The following is a 20,312-nucleotide window of genomic DNA, read 5'->3' on the forward strand; positions in this document are numbered from 1 at the left end:
CTCCATGGCCCTAAATAGGGAGGCTCAGCTCCCAAGAGAGGATCCTGAAGAGCGCAAGGCTTCAAGCACTTGGGCTGCCCAGGTATAGGCTCCATCAGTGGGCACTCACACAACCCACTGCCCTTCCCCTCTAGCCCAAACCTCCACCACCTTCACGGAAATCCTGGGTCTCTCCTGTAGACTCTACTGATAAGATTTTATCTTTGTTGGCCTTGGCAAACCCACCAACTAAGTGAGTTTGATATAGTCAGGGTTTCTGGGAGTTACTTTTGCAAAATTCCACCAGAAGTGCCCTGATTACTATGGCAGTGCCACAGCAGCAGAATGGGGAGCGGGAGGGGCGGTTAGGAAAAACACTTGTCTTGCCATCAGAGCATCAGAATTCTCTTTCCAGGTCTGCCCTTTATACCTGTCAAGTCACTTGACCACTCCAAACCTTGGTTTCCTCATCTGCTGAATGGAGCTGTGATACAGCTAACATGGGGTAGTTATGGAAGAAGCCCTATGTAAGCACAAAGCCCTAGAGAAATGGGAGGTTCTACTTTTCACCAAGTCTACCAGCGACTTTTTAGGAAAGTACTCATGGTGCCCACAACCAGGCTCAGCCTTACAGAAGGAACCCAGAGGTCCAAGGTGCAGCCCTTGCTCTCCGAAAGCGCACACCAGCTCACAACAGAATGGAAGGTGTGTCCGTGGAGCAGGAGGGCCCATCACAAAGCCCACGCTGGACAGGAGGAGGGGCCATGGCCCCCACCCTTGGAAGACACCTGCCAGAGGAGGGCTTCCTGACCAGACCCCGGCCCCTGCTCACTGTGGCTGACTCACAGGACTCTGTCCTTAGCCCCATTAATTCTAACATACAATTTTGCCAAGACCAAGATCTTAACCGCCATATCACCATGCAAACCGCTTTCTTCCTCCTTTTCCACCACCATCAGCAATACTACCATTTTGCCAGCCTTCTAAGACCACCATGTTACAGTCATTTTTAAGGTTTTCATTTCATTCTTCCCCTAAGACTGGACTGTTACAAAATCCTTTTGCTACTTTCTTTCTCTTGTCTTGGCTCCCCATTATCGCTGCCCCTAGGTCTCATCAACTCTACTGTAAAGTGCCATTCAAACTGGCTTCCTGCTCCACTCTCTTCCGGTGCATCTTATAAATCACCTTCAATCTAATTTTCCCCGAGTCACATTTTCATGATGTGACTGGGCTGTTCCAATTAGCCTCTGAGTAGAGGGTGCTCTGGCCCAGGGCACTTGGAGAGTTAATGAGAGGTCCATGAGAGATAAGGCCTTTTGTCAATGATCTGGGCAACTAGATAATAAATGCCATCACTGACACATAGGGAGAAAATGCTACAATATTGACCGAGTTAGATCTGGAGACCCTGAGTGATCACTTAGCCTCCTTTTATAAGCACTTCTGTCCCAAGACCGTAAGGTGGGTAGGGCAGGTGTTATTATCCCAATTTACAGATGAAGAAGTCAAGGTTCTGAGAGGATGGATGATGTGCCCATGGCCATCCTAGCAGTCAGTGTCTGATGTGAGACTGGAGTCCAGCGCACTGCCCACTAAGCTCTGAAGGTAAGGAAATGTAGGAAGGGAGAGCGACCCTTCAGATGGAGGCGGTGGCAGAATTCCTAGTGAAGGCATGGTCCATCCAAGTATTCAGGCCCCTACTTCATGAAGGGATCACATCCACAGGGTGCCCTGAAAACAGAACCTTCTGAACTGTGTGCCCCCAGCAAGTCCAAGAGGGCAGCAGAAAGTAAACCTAAGGCCTTGTGATATGTCTTTGTTGAGCAAGAAAATCAAATATTTGCTTCCTCCCCCATAATGTAACCATTAACTTTTACTAAAAACCCTCAATATTATTTCTTTTCCTCATGTTAAGGGTCACACTAGTTGGAAAAACAAACATGTCTCATAAGCTTTGATTAGACATTCTATCTCCCTTCATTGTAACATATTAGAAAATCCAATGCTCAGTGGATTAATTTGCCTATTTCTTCAATTCTAAAATAAAATCAGTTCATGTGCATGGCTGCCCATCAGGTTACAGAACGTTATAGAGTAGGAAGGCCCTGGAGTTCTTCCAGCCCAAATTCCCACCAATCCATGGGATTCCTGGGCATCACCTGGCCAATGCCAGGGAGCCCACCGGGGCATCCCGTCCCAGCTCTGCATGGGGGTGCTTGTCCGATGGAACACGTATTCTCTTCTAATGAGTTCTGCTCCTGGGCCTCCTCAACCCCTGGAGCCATCCCGGGACAACTGAACAGCCCTAAAGACACTCCAAGGCTGTTGTTACGGCCTCCCGTCAGGTCAAAGAAAGAGTTCTTAACTTAACTCTGGAGTGGCCAAAGTAAACCTGACCTAAGTGGGTTAAAGTGGAGGCCGTGTAGCACAGCAGGGACAAGCAGGCACAGAACACGGCAGCTAAACTCGGTATTTATGTCGCAGAAATAGGACTTTACTAATGGCACCAGATGGCCAGAAGCACCTCCCAGAGTCCATTTGGCCTCATTTACCCAAACTTCTCTGCTTCTCTCCCAGAGCGCACCTCAGGGCTCCGTCCTGGGCCCTCCTCTCATCGGCTCTCATGGACTTAATGACCACCTCTGGGCTCATGACTCTCAAATCTACCTGCCCTGCCCCACCCATCTCCCATCGCCAACTGCCTCAGACACCTCCAACTGGATGTCCAGGAGACACCATACACTCAACATGTCCAAAAGTGAACTCATCATCTTCCCCCTAAACCCACAGCCCCACCATCCCTATTAATCCAGAGGACAGCTCCTCCTAGTCGCTCAGGCTCCTAACCCAGGAGTCACCCTGGACTCCTCTCACTCTCATCCTCACATATCCAACATGGTGCCAAGGCCTGTCAATATCACCTCCCACAACATCTTTAGAACACTCCCCCTTCTCTCCTCTGATATGGTCCTCACCCAGCTGCAGACATTCATCTCACATCTGGACTACTGCAATGGCTGCTGGGGGTCTGCCTGGCTCCCATCTCTCCCCGCTGCAGTCCACTGTCCATTCAGCCACCACAGTGATTCTTCTAAAGCTCGTGGCCAATCGTGCTGCCACCTACCCAATCCACTCCAGCTCCTGCCTCCACCTTCAAACCCAAACGTTGGCATCCAACGCCCTTTACAACCTGCCCCTCTTCCCTTTCCTGTCTCCTTACACCATCCCTCCTGACACGTCCTCTTCCATTCAGTGACCCGGCCTCCTGGCTCTCCCACCAACAAGCCCCTCCATCTCCTGGCTCTGAGCATTTTCTCTGGCTTTGCCCCCACGCCTCAAATGCTCTCCCTCAATCATCTCCTGCTCCTGGCTTCCTTCAAGTCCCAGCTAAAGTGCCACCTTCTACTAATGTGCCACCTTCCCTAATGCCCCTTCATGCCAGGATCTAAGTCTTAGCTAAACTTTTTATCTCCTTAGGGCCTAACATAATATCACACACACAGAGGATGCTTAAATAAATGTGGAATGAATGACCCACAGAGCCTAATCACCAGCTATAACATTGTTTGGTGGGAAAACTCACCCCACAATTCTGGCTTGGACCCCAGGAAGCCTCATCTCTCCTTGAAAGGAGCCTTGGTAGTGGAGGCAGCATGGGCAGTGGGAGAGGAATGGAGAGAGGAGGAGGAGGACCAAAGAGTGCATCATGTAGTTTTTCTCTGGCCTGGTATTAGTGTACTTGGTAATGTCTCATGGCATACATGTATAACAGAGGTGACAGGGGAGTGTTGATAATAATTGAGAGAAATACACCAATCTTCTAACCTAAAGAGTCACCATTTCCCACAATTCTTAGCAAGCAAATACTGTTCCTGGCAAGGAAAAAGCTGCCAACCATGCCTGGAACTTTTGGGTCTAAGTGGCAGAGCCTCCCATTCCCAAGAGATAGGGGCAAGGATTTCTCCCTGAAGGATTTCTCCCCTGCCTTCTGAGTGGGCATTCCCACACTTATGGAGCCTGGAGATACTGAGGAGGGGGATGGGAGATTATTGTGAGGCAGGAGACAGAGGGGCGGACAAAGGAGGGGCTTCCCTGGTCCTGTGAGGAGGAGGAAGAAACCTCAGGCCAGGCAGGCAGCCTCATGGGAGTTAGGCTATGGGGCCACGGGCCCAGCAGGACTCCCGGGGGTGTGGCACTGTCTGTTTGGAGGAAGCTGCCACAAGAGGTCTGTTTCTCTCAAAGGCAGAAGTGGTTCAAGTTCTAGTCTCAGACTGGATGAAGCATGAGGAGGCCCAGAGGCCGAATGTGAGCTTTTAGGAGGGCGAGGGCCGAGGAAGGTGACCCCAGCTTCTCAGCTTGGAGGAGCCAGCCTCTAGCACCCTGGGGTAGTCCTTCCAGTGTGTACCTGGCCATCCTCAGTCCATAGTAAAGCAGCCTGTAGCTCCTCAAAGGATGGGCTCCCTCCAAGCCCAGCTCTCACTGGCTTCTGGCTGAGGAGGCCTGAATGCTGAAGCCCAAAGGAGGTCCCCACAAGGAACAGAGGGGAGATCCCAGGAAGGCCAGCTCACAGCCCATTTATTTACATGCCCCAGAAGCAGCCCAGGCCTTGGAGCCAGAATACATGGATGCTAGTCAGGACTGCCACTGACCAGCTGGGGGGCCCTGGACAAACATCTGTGTGTGCACAATAGACTAGGGATGGATGGGAGAGAAGGGACGCAGGAAGAGCACCCTGAAGGCTCCGCTGAGCATCTAAGCTGGATGCTTGAAGGGCTGCAGTGGGGGAGGGGGAAGACAACGATTTTCAAGGTGGTGATGACAAGTCTTTGCAAAGGGTTAGCTGTGTTGGGGAAGGAAGGAGGAAGGGCCAAAGAGGACCCTGTGGTTAGGAGTCTGGGGCTGGACTAAAACACTGGAAGCTCAGCAAGAGGAAATCCAAATAGAAAGAAACGTATCAGCAACAGATCACAGGGAAGTATCACAGCCCAACACAAAGACCCCAGCAGAGGGTCAAGCTTACTCACCACGGCAATAACAGGGATGAGCACGCCAAGGTTCCCGGCACTGCTGGACGCCTAGGAAGGAAGAGAGCACAAACGGCACATCAGAGGACCACTGAGCCAGAGGGGGGAGGGGTGATGCAGGCTTTGGCATTCAAACCCAGGCCCTGGGACTCCAAAGCCTGTGCCCTTCCCTCTGGACAAGCCATTTGAAAACTAACAAGGAAAGAAAAATAATAAGGGCAAAAGACCACGCAGCAAAACCCCAGGTAAATGGCACCAGTCAGCGGGCCCCTCAGGCAACCAACATTCTTTTACATTCTTTAATATGTAAATATGTGCACATATGTGTATATATACGTATATGGATATACACACTTATAAACAGATATATATATATAGAAATTGAGAGATGGATGGAGCCAGAGATGGACAGACAGATGGAAGGAGAGATGGATGGATGGAGAGAGAGGGATGGATGGAGAGAGGGATGGATGCAGAGAGAGGGATGGATGGAGAGAGGGATGGATGGAGAGAGGGATGGAAGCAGAGAGAGGGATGGATGCAGACAGAGGGATGGATGGAGAGAGGGATGGATGGAGAGAGGGATGGAAGCAGAGAGAGGGATGGAAGCAGAGAGAGGGATGGATGGAGAGAGAGGGATGGAAGCAGAGAGAGGGATGGATGGAGAGAGAGGGATGGATGGAGAGAGGGATGGATGGAGAGAGGGATGGATGGAGAGAGGGATGGATGGAGAGAGGGATGGATGCAGAGAGAGGGATGGATGGAGAGAGGGATGGATGGAGAGAGGGATGGAAGCAGAGAGAGGGATGGAAGCAGAGAGAGGGATGGATGGAGAGAGAGGGATGGATGGAGAGAGGGATGGAAGCAGAGAGAGGGATGGATGCAGACAGAGGGATGGATGGAGAGAGGGATGGATGGAGAGAGGGATGGAAGCAGAGAGAGGGATGGAAGCAGAGAGAGGGATGGATGGAGAGAGAGGGATGGATGGAGAGAGGGATGGAAGCAGAGAGAGGGATGGATGGAGAGAGAGGGATGGATGGAGAGAGGGATGGATGGAGAGAGGGATGGAAGCAGAGAGAGGGATGGATGGAGAGAGGGATGGATGCAGAGAGAGGGATGGATGGAGAGAGGGATGGATGGAGAGAGGGATGGAAGCAGAGAGAGGGATGGAAGCAGAGAGAGGGATGGATGGAGAGAGAGGGATGGATGGAGAGAGGGATGGAAGCAGAGAGAGGGATGGATGCAGACAGAGGGATGGATGGAGAGAGGGATGGATGGAGAGAGGGATGGAAGCAGAGAGAGGGATGGAAGCAGAGAGAGGGATGGATGGAGAGAGAGGGATGGATGGAGAGAGGGATGGAAGCAGAGAGAGGGATGGATGCAGAGAGAGGGATGGATGGAGAGAGGGATGGATGGAGAGAGGGATGGAAGCAGAGAGAGGGATGGATGCAGACAGAGGGATGGATGGAGAGAGGGATGGATGGAGAGAGGGATGGAAGCAGAGAGAGGGATGGATGCAGAGAGAGGGATGGATGGAGAGAGGGATGGATGGAGAGAGGGATGGATGGAGAGAGGGATGGATGGAGAGAGAGGGATGGATGGAGAGAGAGGGGTGGATGCAGAGAGAGGGATGGAAGCAGAGAGAGGGATGGATGCAGAGAGAGGGATGGATGGAGAGAGGGATGGATGGAGAGAGGGATGGATGGAGAGAGGGATGGAGAGATGGACAGACAGATATGTAAGAATCCACCCACACGAGACTCCATCCCAGGCTCTGCTCTTTTCTTCTCTACCTTGATCTCATGAGCTCCCAGGGGCCCAATGACCCATGGATCCTTAGGTCTGGACCCAGTGTCTCTTATGACCTCCAGTCTCTTATCACCAGTCACCTGGATCTCAAAGTGGATGTACCACAGGTGGCTCAGACTCTTCATTACCCTTCCTTCTACACCCACCCGTCTTCCTCATTTGCCCACTTCAGGTCAAAGTCTCCTCCAAACTACTGGTTACCCAGGTTCATTCTCAACTCCTGCCTCTCCCTTATTGCACACAACAGATCCTCTTTCAAACCTCATTTCTACATCCACGATGTCTCTCCCCTGAGCCTTGATCTCCACATAAGCAGCCGCCTGCTAGATCAGGCCCCTATCACCTTGGCCTCCTAACTGGCTTCCCTGTCTCAGCTCTCACCCCACTCTGATTCTTTCTACACTTGGCTGCCGGTGATATTCCTAAATTTCAAGTCTGGCCGTGTCACCTACTCACTGATCCCCAGTGGTCCCTCTGTTGGGCATTTCAAGCTCTTCCCAAGCTGGCCCCTTACTGCCTTTCCAGCCTCATGACACATGAGTCCCCCTCCCACTCTCAGCTTCCAGCCAAATTCATCTTCTCTGCCTTCTTCACCTCCCAGATCTGCACCTATGCACCGACCATTGCCCATGCCTGGCATGCCTTCCCCTCTCTACCTCGACTTCCTGAAGTTCCAATCCAAGTACCACACTCTGATGAGGCCTTTGCTGGTCTCCCCAGCTCCTCCCCCAAGAGTTCCCAAACCTCCTGTCTACAAGTTCAGCAGGGCAGGGGACCTTTGTTCGAGCTTGTTTGGTGGTACATTGAACATCTGTCTGCTTCCCCTGTGCCTAGCAGAGAGCCTGGCTATAATGGCACTCCATAAACGCTCACGGGATAAGTGAAAATGATCCTAAGGTCAGAAGCTCAGCACGAACATGCTTTTACAGTTAGAAGCCTTTCAGAATGGCCTTTCCCAAGTGAATCGCACCCAGAAGCTGAGTTATCCCACCCTTTGGCCTGACTTTCCCATGAGGCTTCGGACATCCTGCCACCCTCTTCCTCCTCCAGGAGGCACCTGAGCCTCAGGCTAAGATGAGGAGAAATAACTCAGGCAAGGTCCCACGGCAGCAGCCCAGCAGCAGGCCCAGAGCCCAGGTCAACAGAACCTCCGGCTGTGGCTTTACTGTGTAACTGGAACATTACAGCTACGGTGTGAGGAAGGGGATGGCACGAAGCTAATCCGTGGCCCCTAAGAGTGGGAAAGGGCCTGGAGGCCGCCCAGCCCATCCCCTCAGGAACACCTAGGCTCGCCTGGTGCACTTCCAGGGAAGAGGAGGTTGCTGCCTTCCTTCTTGGGAAAACGTCCCACCTTCTGACATGTGTCATAATGAGGAAGATTTCTGGGCCGTGCAGCTCAAGATGTCCCTTATCTGTGGGATGGCTGGGCCCTCTGACGACGGGGAACATGCTCCATCTTCCTCTTTTCCAACCAATCTCCCCTGGCTTCTTCCACGTCCCTTCTGTGGCTGTCTCTGAACCTCTTCTTTTTGATCATTCCCTCCTGTCTCTATCTCCGTCTCTCTCTCTCTCCTCCACTGCTTCGCCTCAGAGCGGCTGCTGGTCTCCCATGTCCCCTATTTGGGCCCCACATGGGTCTTGGCTTCCTCCCTAGACAGGATCAAGACACCCAGCATTTTCTACCCTTGGCCCCTCACCCCACAGCTGCTACTCCCTGACAAACCCACACCCAGTATCTACCTGGATCCGACTGACCCAAAGGTGCTTAATGCTCTTGGAGAAAAGTCACACTTCTGGGCCACGTGCCCAGAGGCTGCTCCAAACGTCCCATTTTCCTCTTCCCCTTCAAGAGAGGGACTTTCTACTCCCTCTGAATTAGGTTGAAGACTACAGGCAGATGCATTCTTGGGAGGAGCCCCTGTCAGGTAGACTCCATCCCTTCTGGGAACCCATCATTCACTGGCTCTCAGACAGCACCATGTTCATTCCCCAAAGCTGCCCATCTCTCCTGAAGGCCCTGTCTTCAATGGCCCCTGTGGGTGCCCAGGGTCTGTGGTTTCTGACCCAAGATTTGGTCACTGTCAGTAACGCCTAAGACTCTTATGTGCTATCTTCTTCCCCCTCCCCCTGCTCTCCACAGGGCACAGGTCCGAGAATGAGAGCTGGAAGGAGCCTGGGGGCTCACTGCATGGGTCACCCGCCAGCCCATCAGTGTTGCCCTCGGGAGGGAAGCCAAGGATCCACAGAGGCATCTCAGTCCTGGTCTTTTGACCACAGCAGCTTTTCTGATGACCTCATTCCATGGCCAGCTTCCTGTCCTCTCCAACCCCCAAGTCTGGCTCAGACAAAATCCTAGTCCAACCAACAGTGGCTTCATCGCCTCCCCCGCTGGCGACGTAGCTCTCTTAGGACTTGACACTCGTCCCTGTCAAGTGTTAGCTCATTCCTCCCATCCTGATCTTAAGCAACCTGAGCTGTCATTTGGTGTCAGTGATCTCTCTCTGCTCTGTACTATCTGCAAACATGGCACACCATCTGTGCCTGTATCCAAGTCTCCACTAAAAACAACGGAGAGCACCAGCAATGTGCACAGATCCCAGGGCCCTCTACTGGAGACCTCCTTCCAAGCTGGCTTTGAACCCTTCATGCCTGCTCCAGTCATCTCACGGTGCAGGGATTGAGCTCACAGCTCTCTGTCTTCTCCATACGACTAGCAAGAGATGGTACTAAACATCCCACTGAAATTTGGGTCAACGCCATCTCTGGCCCTCTCACAAAGGCTGCAGAATTAGCCCAGCACGCCCCGCCATTCTGCCCACAGCCAGGAGGGCTCTCTGTGAGCACCCCCGCCTTCTCTCCCTCATCACTAATTACCTCCTTAAGGAGAGACTCAAGTATTCTGCCAGGATCATGTGAGACCGCCAAGGTGAGAACATGTCAGCCCCTGCTCAGTGAACCCCCCAGCTCTTTATCGCCTCCAGGGTCACCAGCGAGCACCTGCTCTGCGGAAGCTCATTAGCTCTGGCATCTAAGCCCCCTCACCACCTGGCCCTTCCCACCTTCCTGACCAGTCCTCAGGGACGGCCCTCTCTCCAGGGCCCCACAAGCCAGCTCTGTGTACCTCCCTCTCTGTCACCCATCTTGGAGTCGTGGCATCCTCACCTCCTCCTATGGAATCAGGAACCACCTTCCGTGAGAAGCATGCCCTGATCCACGCAGGGGTGGTGGCTTCCACCCTCCCTCCCAGATCACCTAGCACTAATTGTCCAGTCTGGGCATACCGCAAACCTTACAACGTTGCGTGAAGGCCGGCTATCATGACCACTGCTATTAGTTACTGATCTGTGAGCGGCTGTGAGCTCTTGAGGCAGTCACTTCCTGCACAGGGGCTGGGCACCGGCTCACATGGAAAGCTGCCGAGGGCCCTTCGTCCACACGTCTTTCCCACATCCGTGCCCTCGACCTGGACTTTCTCTCTCCCCATGCCGCAGCCTCAATGGCTCACCAGTACTCCCTCGTGACCACAGCCTCCCACCTCCTCGTCAGGCCCAACATGGCAGCCTGCCTCCTCCTCTTCCTCCAGGGCGCCAAAGAAAGAGCTGACAGGGTCCTTCCCCTGGGTCCCTGTGGCCTCCTGGGGTTTTTGGAGCCTTTCAACCCATCCCCAGCCTCGCTTTAGTCTCCCGACACATCCTTGTCCTGCTCTGCGGGCTGGCTCTCCACATCCTCGCAGCCCCAGGCCTGGGGGCCCTTCGCCCTCCCCTCTGCAGGGGAGGGCCTCCCCTCGGCCCTTTGCCGGACCCCTGCCCCAGCCCCTGCTCTGGATCGATTTACACATGTCTGTGTTTTGTGCCCTACACATCAGGAGCACCCTGAGCCCGGGGCTGTGTCTTTTCTATGTCGGCACCCCCACCACCTCACACATAGAAGGTACTTAACGCGCTTTATAACTGACTGCAAAGCCCTTGCTGCGTGCCAGGGGAGATACAGCCTTTAGATGGGAAATGGCTCCTGCCCTCCTGAAGTGCGCCGTCTAGGGATAATTCTTAAGTTCTTCTTTATTATTTGAATTTAAATTAAAATGCCAGTTATTTTAGCCAGTGGCAGGGCCTCAGGCATCCTGGGCAGGGTCGATCAAGTAGCCACAGGGACAGAACAAAGAGGCAAAGTAGCCAAGGCAAGAGGGAAGTGAACCTGGAGAGAGGAAGTCCTGGGTTCAAATCCTGCCTCAGACATATCCTGGCAGGATGGTCTTGGGTGAGTCATTTGACCAAGGTGCCTGCCTCACTTTTTCGCTCTGTAAAACGAGAGGGTGGGCCCCAAGGGCCTCCCAGGATGGCACAGTAGGGCCCAGGCACAGGGCGGCAGTGGGCTTACCTTCAAGGCTGGTCCTTTCTCACTGGCGCGCTCGCTGGCACGCTTCCCTTCCAGCCCCAGCTGCACAAAGAGCTCGAGCAAGTTCATGAGCAGCTCGTCCACCAGGTGCTCGTCTTGGATGTTGGCGGCAATGTTGGCCAGGGCGTTGATCACAGCCAAGGAGCAGTGCCTGGGGAAGAGGGAGGATGTGCTGACCCCCGGCACAGGGGACGGTGCCTACACAGAGGGGGCGAGCACTCAGGAAACGCCTATGGTCTGGGGCCAGCTGCAGGAACAGAGCTGCTCTGGACAAGAAGCGGCTGAGGGAAGGAGAGGCTGCCCATGGCCTCTGACGGGGAGCGTGCACAGAGCCAGCGGCTGGCCCCAGCCCCCCAAGGGGGAATGCTCTCTGCCAGACCCTTCCCTTTACACAAGCTCACGGTGATCCCTCCGAGGACAGGGCCAAAGGTGGCCAGGAGCGCGCAGTGTGACTGTGAGGAGGAAAGTGGATGGTGTGGCAGAAACAAGCAGGAAAGACTGCTGAGGGCTGACTTCATTCTTCTAGGCCCGCCTGGGGAAAAATCAGGCCAGGCTACAGAGGTTTTAGTACTGTCATCCCTAATGAAGATCACAGCAATGACTATGACCTGGTGGTTAGGGTACGGGTGCACTCTGTAGCTGGATGCCTGCCCACTTCACCCAGAAGCTAGCAGAAGGGCCAGAGGGAATGGGCACGCCGGGCACACCGGACACTGACACGGGACATGAGGGCTTCAAAGCACGTATTCACTCACTTGATATCATGACAACCCTGGGAAGGAGGTCCTACCTGTCACCCCATTTTATAGATGGACAAGCAGAGGCCAAGAGCAGTGGACCCATCTGCCCTGGCTCTGAGGTGGGAGGCCAGCTCAGCTGGGCTGGGCCCCAGTGCCCACTCTCGTTGTGTTTTCATTTTACAAGAGACTTTGTTCTGTGGCCAGCCCCCTGCAGGAGACAGAACTGGCCTGCCAGCCCAGATCCCTCTGCAAACCTCAGCAGCCTCATCTATGAAATGGGGGAAGAAGGCACAATACAGCATCCAGAGAGCCTGCCTCTGAGACCCAGGATGCCCTAGGTGCAAGTGCCCCCTCTCACACCAGCCGGCAGTGGGTGAGCAGCCCCAGGAGCAGGACTGGAGGAAGAAGCAATGGCCTCTCTGACTAATCCCTCGGGCTAAAGCAGAGCTACACCCAGGTGGGTGGCACTGTGGGGCACAAAAGAGCTTCTGCCAATGGCCACAGAGCTCCAGGACCCCAGTGTCTGCGAGGGGCTGAGCTAGGCCTCAGTCCTCTCCTTACCCACCCCGCTTGGCCTCCGCCTCAGCCCCTTGGGACATGTGAGGACAGAGTAAAGGCAGGAGCTATTAGGATGGAGGTGGGCCAGGCCAGGGGCTGCACCCCACTCCTTGCTGTGTCCCCAAGGTCACTTTGCCCCCCAATCAATTCCACAAGTTGCACCACATGCCTACCTACAGTGGCTAGCCTATGTGAGGGGCAGATCATTCAGTCTTAGGGGATTCAAGTACCCTCAAGCACTGCCCTGTGTACACTAGGCTAGGCACAGGTACGAAGACAACAAATAAAGGGATGCTCTCTGATTTGGGGGAGTGGGGACAGCAGGAGAGGGGGGCGCCTGATGTTATATACAAAAGCTGGGCGTAGAGAATCGGGGGGCTCCATGTAGGAGGTGGCACTGAGAAGTGAGCTCTGGAGAAGGCTGGGGAAGCCAGGAGGCAGCTGTGAGCAGGAAGGGAGGGAATGCTGCATGGGGAGGAGGACAGAGGGGCTGGGGGAGATGAAAGCACTAGGAGTGAAGGACCCTGCTTCCAAGTTCCCACAGGACACGTGCCGCCCGGTTCTGGGAGCCCCGATAACTGCTTCTGGGGCCCCATTTAACCCTCCCAGAACCTACTACATGACTGTACCTATAGCCGTGATCCTTGTGGTCTTTGGTGGCCGAATAGACCACGGAACTGGCCTTGACACTGATCTGCTGGAAGAGGTTCCACACCTCCTGGTAAATGTATTGCTGAAAGAAAACAGGTTCCCTAAGCCACTGGCCCCTTCCCAAAGTACGCTGAGCAGCCCCCGGGCACCACCTGCAGGGCCCTGCTTTTGTCAGAGGGTCCAGGGCCTAACCAGGGCAAGGGGGGACTCTCAGCTCCCAGAGGTGGCACCAGGAAAGTAGATGCTGGGATGGCTCCTGCCCCATCTGAGCCTTGTGTCCGTCACCAAACGTGCCCAGTGCCCACGGACAACCAGAGGGGGATGAATTCTGTGGCCACAGAAACTCCGGGACAATTTGCTAAGTGCCTGAGATTTGCACCAGCAGAGGGTGGGTATACTCCCTGGAGGGCTTCAAGCAAAGGATGGATGGCCAGTCTCTGGGTATGCAGAAGGAAAGCTTTCCTGACTGGGCAGAGGCCGAACCAGCCAGGCCCTGACTGGGGCTCCTTCTACCTCTGAACTTGTTAAAATTCGATGGGTCCAATCCTTCCAGCTCTATCGGTACAGTCCAGAGGATTCGCTTAAAGCTAATTTTCTTTTCTCAAAGCTCAGCACAAAGGTGCCCTGGCCCCGTGTGGGGATGTCCGCGCTCTGGGCCAACAGCCATCCCCTCTATTTTCTTACAGAATGCTGGCCCAATGTTAGCCTGGGAATGGACTGTGGGCTCACTCAGTCTCCCCTTCTCTCAGATGGACCAGGGCCTGGAAGGCCGGAGGGGCTGGGGAGGAGTCGGAGGGGCCAGGCTCCCGGAGGCAACTCTGGGGCCTCGTCTTTTTGCATTGCACCTCTTGGGGGCTGGGGGATCTGGGGAGCGGCCCCAGGCTCTCCGCCTTAGGAGAGCAGCTCCAGTGCTTACACTGCCAGTGATAACCAGGCAGCCCAGCTGATCGATAATGAGCACATCAAGTGGAGACGGGGGCTGGCAGAACTTCTGCTGCAGGATCTGCAGGATGGGCTCCATGACTTTGGGGGTGTCCCTCAGCGCTACCGCGATGTGTCCCAGCGCCCGGATGGTGTGGTCAGGAATCAGGTGAGCATCCCTGGGGGCAAAGGCAAACACTTAGCAACAACCACCTAGAAAGCCCAGCTCTCTAGACCAGCTCCATTCATGAAGTGTCTACTGTGTGGCCTGTCCTCAGGAACCTTACGTTCATCTCAGCTTCTTAATCCTGCAAACTGATTTGGAGGAAAAACTCCGAAAATTACACAGCAGAACCCACTTTCTGGTGCAGACAGGGAGGTCTTTCCCCCTTCAAAATGGACCCCATGACTAGTGGGGTCCCCTTCCAGACTTTCCTAGCCACCACCACCACCACCACCACCGTCATCATCTTTTACTGGACAAAACACCAGCAAGGCATTTGTGATGCAGCCAGTTTTACAGATGAGGAACCCAAGGCCCTGCCCCGAGAAGAGACATGTACAACGCCCCAGGAACGCCAGGTCCCCCCTCCACAGCCCACCACTAACACCCAGAAACAGAGGCCTCACTTGTCACTCTCCTGCGAGATGTATAGCCTGTTGGAGAGGCTGGCCAGGAAGGCCTCCACGATCACAGGATCGATTGTCAGACCAGCTTTTAGGCACCTGAAAAGACAAGGGAAGTCTCCCGAAGAAAGGGCCTTGAGGAGAGGGGCCGAGGAGGTGGGGAGCCCCCACCCACCCAGGAGACGTCCCAGAGCTGCAGGCGCGGTCAGCGGGGGACATCCTTCACGGCCTGGCTCAGCCGGGGCCCACGTGACACTGCGACAACGTGGCTTGGCCTCCGGGGGTCCTGGACGCCCTCCCCAGGCCTCACCTGCAGATGTTGTCGATGGCGATGTCCCGGAGCTGTTCATACATAGAAGGCTGGCTCTTTTTTCCCGACATCACGTTCAGCGTAGGCTCCGAGTGCTCGTTAGTGACACTGATTTTGATGTCGTTGGCGCCAACTAAAGGCAAACACGGACACAAACACACACACAGTTTGGCGCCTGCTTGGACCCCTGGCCAAGATGCAGAGTCTCCTGAACGGCCTTTGCTTTGGTTTTCGCAACTACCCCAATGTTTCTCTTGAGCAAAAAGAGGAGAAAAGAGCCACTGGGCTGACGCATTCACTTTCTGATAGCGCCTCCAACGAAAAGGAATCCAGAGCAGTGTGAGAAGACATGAGTGCGAGGAAGTGCACAGATTCCACAGAACCAAAGAAGACCTGGGCTGGGGGAGGGACAAAGGCGTGAGACAGAGACAACCAAACCCTGGGCCGTCCTAATGGCTCAGTGTAGCCAGGGGGAGGGGTCCGAAGCCTCTGTGGAGGGAGAGGAGGAGGGACACCACACACAAAGTCAGACGGCTCTTCTTCCCTCTTATACTTCCAGTCTTTATCATCAGGACAGCGGTGGGGAGGCATGGGTGGGAAACATGGGTGATGTAAAAACAACCCATCTCAGTGAGAACGCATTAAAGGGAAGGCCATCTCTGGATCTCCAAGTGCTGCGATGATTTCTGAATCGGCAGTTAGTCCACACAAGCTTCCTAAGCACCTACAAGGGCACCGGGTGCAGACCCAAGTGCCAGAGGGGACACGCACCCCGCCCTCCCAAGGGGAAGCAGTCTGCCCACTGCACATGGCCTCCATCCAGCGCACACAATGTTCTGGACAGAATCTCTCTGAAGCCTTGTGATGAGCTGGTTGGTGGACCAACCTGGCCAAGGTCAAAGAGCTGGAGCAGCTGGAGCCCTGCCTAAAATGCAGGCCTCCAGGGCAGCGTGGGGCATGGGCACTGTCCTCCCCAGCTGCAGACAAGAGGACAGCCTGGAGCTATCACTGACGGATCAAGGAAGAAGGGAGCCAGAGATGGCCTTTGAAAGACGAGGTCACACCGTCCTCCTGAAAGCTGACCGAGACCACCACGGCCACCTGGGAGGGAGGGTAAACTGAGGCTCAGAATGTGGAAGTCTCAAAGCTGGCTCATAGGAAGCCAGTATTGCAAATCTGTGCCTCCTATCTCAAAAACCAGGGCCTTGCAGGTGGGAATTGGCACAGCATTTATGAAGTGCCTACTATATGCCAGGCATCTTACCGTCTCACTGGGTCCTCCCAACAAAACCATGAAATAGCTGTGAGTAGCTTGCCCTATGAAGGCCCAGCCCCCAGCCCCGCCGATGAGCCAAGCGTGTGCACGCCGCGGGCTACGGTACCTGCGTGGTACTGGCTGTGGTACTTGTACAGCTTGATCAGCACTGGGGACGGGATGACAAGGAAGTCCCGCAAGGAAGGGGTCACTGAATGAACCACCACCGGGAACCGTTCACACAGGCGCCCGAGGCCCTATGAGACAGAGAGGTGCTGCAGTCAGCCAGGGGCAGGGCCGGTGCTCACGGAGGAGCCCCCAAAGTCTCTGGTGCCCTGCCCTGAGGACACACTGGACTGCAGAGCAACAGGCATGGAATGCCAGGGGGATGGGGCTCTGGGGAGAGCAGCGGGCAGCAACGAGGGCGGGGCGGGCTCCCGAGGCCTTCCCAGGGACCAGCTGTGGCCACTCACAAGCTCTCCAGCACAACTCCTGGTGGGAAGCAGCAGGGCCGGATGAGGCTGCCCACGCCACCACTAACTGGGCAGAATGTCAGCAGACGCCCCACCCCCTGAGGAGCCACGATAGGCTTCAGGACAGGACCAGGGACGTAGTGGAGAGAGAACCATCAGGGACCCAGAAGGAAACTTCCCTGGCCGGCCTGCACTGCTTAGTCACCAAGCAGTGATTAAGCACCTACTGGGGGCCGGGCTAAGCCCTGCAGATACAAAGGAAGGCAAACAGAAGGTTCTGCCTCGGGGGGCAAGAGGCAGAGCCCCGGCGGTAGACGTGCTCCAGGGGCTTTGAGATCTGGGGCCACGAGAGGGCTCCAAGGGGGAGCAGAGGTCCCAGGGTATAAGGACACCCCGAGTTCCCCAGGGCAGACCTGAAGGGAGAGGGCAGGATTCTGGCCGGCCACGTGGCTGCCACCCTCGGTCCGCAAGGGACTGACCTGAAGACAACAGATGAGCAGAGGCAGGTGCGCGATGATAACCTTGCTGGAGGTCTTGGACTGCAGCTTCTCGGACAGCTTGAGGCAGAGGTTTTCCGCTCCTGGAAAGTCAGAGACAGGAAAGCAGAAAACTGTGAGATCCCCCAGGGCTGCGCAGACACAGCGTGCCAGGAAGCTGGTGTGTCCATGGAGGCTACACCCAGGTCTCCTGCACCTGCCCTCCCTTGGCTGCTGCAGATCAAGGCCTGGCCCTGGCGATGGAGAACAAAGACAGAATCTCAGGACTCTTACTTTCTAGGAGGCAGATGCCTCAGTCCCAGAGACCTCACCAGGCCTCCATCCAGGCCCATGCCCAGAAGGAATCCTGCCGAGATCAGACCCAGCAAGGAGTCACAAGGCCCGGCACACTGTTGGTGCCACATAAATGCTGCTGCATAAATAAATGCGTGCGTTTGACAGAAATGCCTTCCCCTGGACACTTCGAGCCAGGGTGCAAGATCCCCAGGTGTGGAGGACAGGGAAGCACCGTCCCATCTCGCCACAGCAACAGGGGTGTGTCTGGCCTCAGAGTCAAGAAGAGCCAAGTCCAAATCTGCCCTCAGACACTGACGAGCTGGGAGTCCCTGGCCAAGTCACTCCACTCCTCACGTGTCAAATGAGGGTGACAGCAGCCCCTCCCTCCAGGGATAGCTGTAAAGGGCTTTGCACCTTCAAGGCTCCATATCATCACTGCCCTTATTTTCATCCAGAGCAGAAGTGGGAGGCAGGTGGAGGCAGTAGTGAGAGCCCTGCTGCCCTGGGTCCCAGCCTGACCACGCAGCAGTCAGGGAAGAAGAGTCTGAGGGGGCACATGGCCCCGAGGTGCCGGCCCCTTCAAACCTGGAGGTGCCAATTGAACCCTCAGCCCAAAGCGCCAGGAGCTCAGCTGCAGGGCAGCTGGGGCAGGATGGAGGAGAGTGGGGAGAGCACAGGCTCTGCGCAGCCGTGGTGCACAGGCCCATGTGACTGCCATGTTGAGTGAGGACGAATGGGAGGAGAATGGGAAGGAGTCCAGTTTGAACTACAGGGCAAATGAAAGGAGTCGGATGACCCAGGGCTGGGTGGTGCCCGACTCTGAAGGGCCTTGAAGGTCAGGAAAGGTGCAGGGCGGCCCCCACCCCACTCGGCACACACGTGTACACATGCACACCCACACGTACCTTGCTCATCCTTCACGGCCCACACCATGAGGTCCACGCAGGCTGCGTTGGCCTGGCAGCGGAGCTTCAAGGGGCTGAGCTCACTCGGGATGCGGTCAACATCATGCAGGATTTTCTGCAGCTCTGCCTGGCTAATGTTGAACTGCTCCAGCACAAAGTCATGGACCTCCTTCACGAAGGACATGGGGAGGTCTGCAAAGAGCAGGAAGTAGACAGCCCAAGTCAGGCCAAAGGCAGCGAGGTGGAGGCAACAGCACTCAGCACCATGGTCACGCTCGAGGCCTGACTGGCAGTGACCTGCCCACTTTGTAGCAACAAGGAAGCTCATCACAGACCTTTCCTTCTCAGCTCACTGGCTGTGAGAGCTGGAGCTGGAGCTGGAGGGGACGTTCAAGGGGGTGCAGGACAAGGCCTTCCCTTGGGAGCTGCGGCCCCAAGGGCAGAAGCGCCCACCGGCACGCTACGTCACGTAGTCTGTCCCTATGGGCTAGACCCTCCCGCCCCGGCCACTGCCTGGCACGTGCAGGGCCTGGGGAGAGCTGGTTCCCAGGACATGCGTAGCCCAAGGGTCACCAGCAGTGGAGAAAAAGCAGCTACTGATAACTTTTCAATGGCCGGACTTTCATGTTCTAAGTTTAGGGAGGCACAGAATTAGACAAAAAGGAAAGAAAAAGTTAACATAAAGACATGAGAAGTTTCCTGGGCCTCAACACAACCCATTCAACAGCTGTCCTAAATTTTAGTAATAAGAATCAAAATGCCCTTATCGCAGTCTAATTAGTCATGGGAGGCCACTAGGTGGCGCCATGGTGCACACAGCTCTGGGCCTGGAGTCAGGAAGACCTGAGTTCAAATCCAGCCTCAGATACTTACTAGCTGAGTGATCCTGGGCCAGTCGTTTAACCCTGCTTGCCTCAGTTTCCTCATCTGTAAAATGAGCTGGACAAGTAAGTGGTCAACCACTCCGGCATCTCTGCCAAGAAAGCCTCAATGGGGTCACAAAGAATTGGACAAGACTGAAAATTACTAAAAAACAATAGATCAGGGATGGCTGCTGAGCCTTCAGGGAAGGGGGGAAACTGTGCTGCACCCAGGCCGCCTTTGAGCCTTCTGACCACAGCCACTGAGCCTGCCTAAAGGACAGCAGCTCGGGCGGGGGGGACTTGCCGAGGCATAAGCTGGGCTGGAGGGCACGGGCAGCCTCCATCGTCTTCCAGGAAGGTCTCTGAACGTGGCTGTGGGGGCACGGATACAATCACTCACGTGTGTGGGAGAGAAAAGATCCCTGCTGAGGAGCAAGCTGGACCAGTGGCCTCAAGGGGGTGCACACCCCCTGCTTTGGGGGATGTAATGCAATTTAGATTTGAAGATCTTTCCCATCCATTAATAGGGCATGTGACTGGCTTATGTCACATGTGGTGGGAGAGGAAAAGGAAAGTGTGTCACAGGAACTGAGGGAGAGAGCAGACGTGCGCTGGCTGCGCTGTGAGTGGCTGTTGGTGGCAGGGGCCCAAGCATGACAGGGTTGTGGGATGGCGAGGCTCCATGCTGTGATATTGTGTTTTAAGTTCCTTGCTGTTATGATAAAGTGGGCTTACGGGTTTTGAGAGTTGGCTGCGGCTTGGATGGGCTGGACTTTGGCTAGTATCTGAATAAATGTTTTACTTCTTCTACCTTCTACATGGAGAGTCTCTCATATTTTACGATATAGAACCACACAGGCATATTCACAATCATCAATGATGTTGATACAGGATGGAGTCCACAGCCTCATAGAAAGAGCACCCAACACAGAGTCAGAGGCTCAGCGCAATCCTGGGCCAGTGGCTTAATTCTCTAGGCCTCACTGCCTCTGGGCTCCTCCCAGGGTCTGCTAATCCTCTGAAAGA

General features: G+C 55.0%; 1 protein-coding gene across 3 annotated transcripts in view; it reads right to left on the reverse strand.

Moving 5' to 3' along the window:
• The window catches only part of PI4KA (phosphatidylinositol 4-kinase alpha), a 135,794-nt gene that overhangs the window by 86,754 nt on the left and 28,728 nt on the right, over nt 1-20,312 (reverse strand). For all 3 annotated transcript variants that reach the window (XM_036758604.1, XM_036758592.1, XM_036758599.1), the window contains exons 11-19: nt 18,424-18,615; nt 17,225-17,325; nt 16,400-16,529; nt 15,018-15,150; nt 14,711-14,806; nt 14,076-14,259; nt 13,138-13,241; nt 11,193-11,361; nt 5,007-5,057 (exon numbers count right to left, since the gene is read on the reverse strand). In XM_036758604.1, coding sequence (XP_036614499.1) covers nt 5,007-5,057; nt 11,193-11,361; nt 13,138-13,241; nt 14,076-14,259; nt 14,711-14,806; nt 15,018-15,150; nt 16,400-16,529; nt 17,225-17,325; nt 18,424-18,615 — 1,160 coding nt within the window. The remainder of the gene's footprint in view (nt 1-5,006; nt 5,058-11,192; nt 11,362-13,137; nt 13,242-14,075; nt 14,260-14,710; nt 14,807-15,017; nt 15,151-16,399; nt 16,530-17,224; nt 17,326-18,423; nt 18,616-20,312) is intronic.

This window comes from Trichosurus vulpecula, chromosome 1 (assembly GCF_011100635.1).
Source record: "Trichosurus vulpecula isolate mTriVul1 chromosome 1, mTriVul1.pri, whole genome shotgun sequence".
NCBI lineage: Eukaryota > Metazoa > Chordata > Mammalia > Diprotodontia > Phalangeridae > Trichosurus > Trichosurus vulpecula.